General features: G+C 42.7%; 1 protein-coding gene across 1 annotated transcript in view; it reads right to left on the bottom strand.

Annotated features, from left to right (window-relative positions):
- The window catches only part of CEP89 (centrosomal protein 89), a 133,480-nt gene that overhangs the window by 106,889 nt on the left and 24,549 nt on the right, over positions 1–2,042 (bottom strand). The window contains exon 6 of the mRNA XM_042782750.1: positions 285–313. Coding sequence (XP_042638684.1) covers positions 285–313 — 29 coding nt within the window. The remainder of the gene's footprint in view (positions 1–284; positions 314–2,042) is intronic.

Genomic DNA, 2,042 nt, shown 5'->3' on the forward strand with positions numbered 1-2,042 from the left:
CAAGGAGTGTATCTACCTCAGGTAAATGTTCAACTCATATGCCTGTCTTTTTTGTTTGGCTGGAAGCCACAGGTGTGGGTTCAATTCCAGACCTGCAGGGCAGCTAGGTGCCTAAGTCTCAGTGGTTCCAGCAATGGGAAAGAACTCTTAAGGGAAGATTTTTTTCCCCACAAATCACAAAAACTATTTTAAAATTATGGTGGAAATTTTATATATTAAAATTGTTTTTTTCACAAACTCTTAAAATAAAAAATTAAAAAATTGTTTTTTAAAAATAATCTTACCTTTAAATTCAGAACAGAATGTTTGCCACCTGATTGAGAAAAAAAAGAAAGAAGGTTTATATCAAATACAGAAATTTGACATCTCAGAAAAGCATCATCATAGGAACCTGCCTTCTATAGATAAGTAGGGTCCAGGCAAGAAGAGACTGAATCAGGCAAGTTGGCACCAGAGTGAGGCAAGAAGCCAGACACTGAACTGCACATCTCTTCCTATCATGCTCATTCCTGACCTGGGAAGCACCTCTGGTGGCTCATATGATTACAAAACCAAGGCTCAATTCCTCCGTGACACTAGACCTTTTCATCACTTCCCTTCCCTATGCTCTATTGCCACGTTCTGCTTGCCCTTCCTCAAATAGGTTGAAGCCTGATTCTCCTGTGCCTAGAAGTAGCACCCACATTGGTATGAAAAACTGTTTCTTGAAATAAACTGCCTGAGCAGTACAGATGTAAATAATCTTGCCCAGTTATTAATTTCTGCCACTTGCTCATTTGTCACACTGTGGTGGCCTACCTGCTGCTGAGCTGCTGGAAGCTAAGCCGGCGCTGTCTCACATACCAGCAGGGTCACCCATGGTGGACACTTTCAGTGGCGCTTCCACACTAATACAGATTAAGAAGAAGGAAGTGGCCTGGTCCACTTCTGAAAAAGCTGGCCACTCAAAACCTTACGAATAGTCCAGTCCCGGGAAGGCTCTGGGTCGACTGTGTGCTCAGTGTACAGGGTACAGCAGAGTGAAGACTTTTAAATCCAAGGGCATGGCAAAACATCTCAAGTTCATTGCTAGGACTGTGATGGTATAGGACAGAAACATGGACGGTGCATATAGGACCCTAAACAGAATCCTCACCATGGATGTGCTCATTGAGGGCACTAAGCGAAGGTAGTACTATGAGAAATCATGCCGACGGCGACAGCGGGAAAGCTATGAAACCTGCCAGAGGATCTACAACTTGGAAATGACTCACAAGATTAACTTCTTGATGTAAAAGAATCAGGTACATCCATCGCAGAGCTGTTGAGGCAGTTTGTGTCTCCACCTGTTTTCTTTCTCAAACCCATTCTCTCTTGCCTTTCTCTACAGTAAATACAATCACATGTATGCAAGAAGGCCTGCACATACAGAGGTAATCCCACTAGTCATCAATGGATCCTCTCTCACATTAAGTGAAAGAGAAACTTGAGTCAAAAAGGAGTCTAGGAGCAGTGAGGAAATATTCTGACATGCAGTGGAAAATATTTTCTGTTTCTATCTAATTTTTATGAACCCCAAAGCAAGATCTTACTGGAAAAGCATCTGTTACTCTTTACTGCCACCCCTACACCCCCCAAACCCCCTCCACTTCCCCTACCCCCACCTCAATTGTCAGGTAAAGAGGAGAGGTACATGTGTGTCTTGTAGTAAATAAATTCTGCTTCTGAAACAACCTGGCTAGAGTGTCAGAATCCTTGCCCAAAGGAATCCTTAAAACAAATCTAACCTAATATTCACTCTTGGTTGTTGTTTTGTTTTGTTTTGTTTTTGTCTTCCCCTTTAGTTTTTCTTTTTTTTGGAGGCTAGAAGAGGGATGGTAAAAAATAAACTAGTAGATGGGTGGTAGGAAAGGGAATGAAGAAGTGTTGAAAGAAAGAAAGAAGACCCCAGAGCCAGAAATACTATGTTGTTGTTGTTGTTAAGTGCCGTCGAGTCGTTTCCGACTCATAGCGACCCCATGCACAGCAGAACGAAACACTGCCCGATCCCGCACCAGCCCCAC

Source organism: Orycteropus afer, unplaced genomic scaffold, assembly GCF_000298275.1.
Source record: "Orycteropus afer afer isolate SDZICR_OR568_19922 unplaced genomic scaffold, OryAfe1.0 scaffold00459, whole genome shotgun sequence".
In the NCBI taxonomy this organism is placed as follows: Eukaryota; Metazoa; Chordata; class Mammalia; order Tubulidentata; family Orycteropodidae; genus Orycteropus; species Orycteropus afer.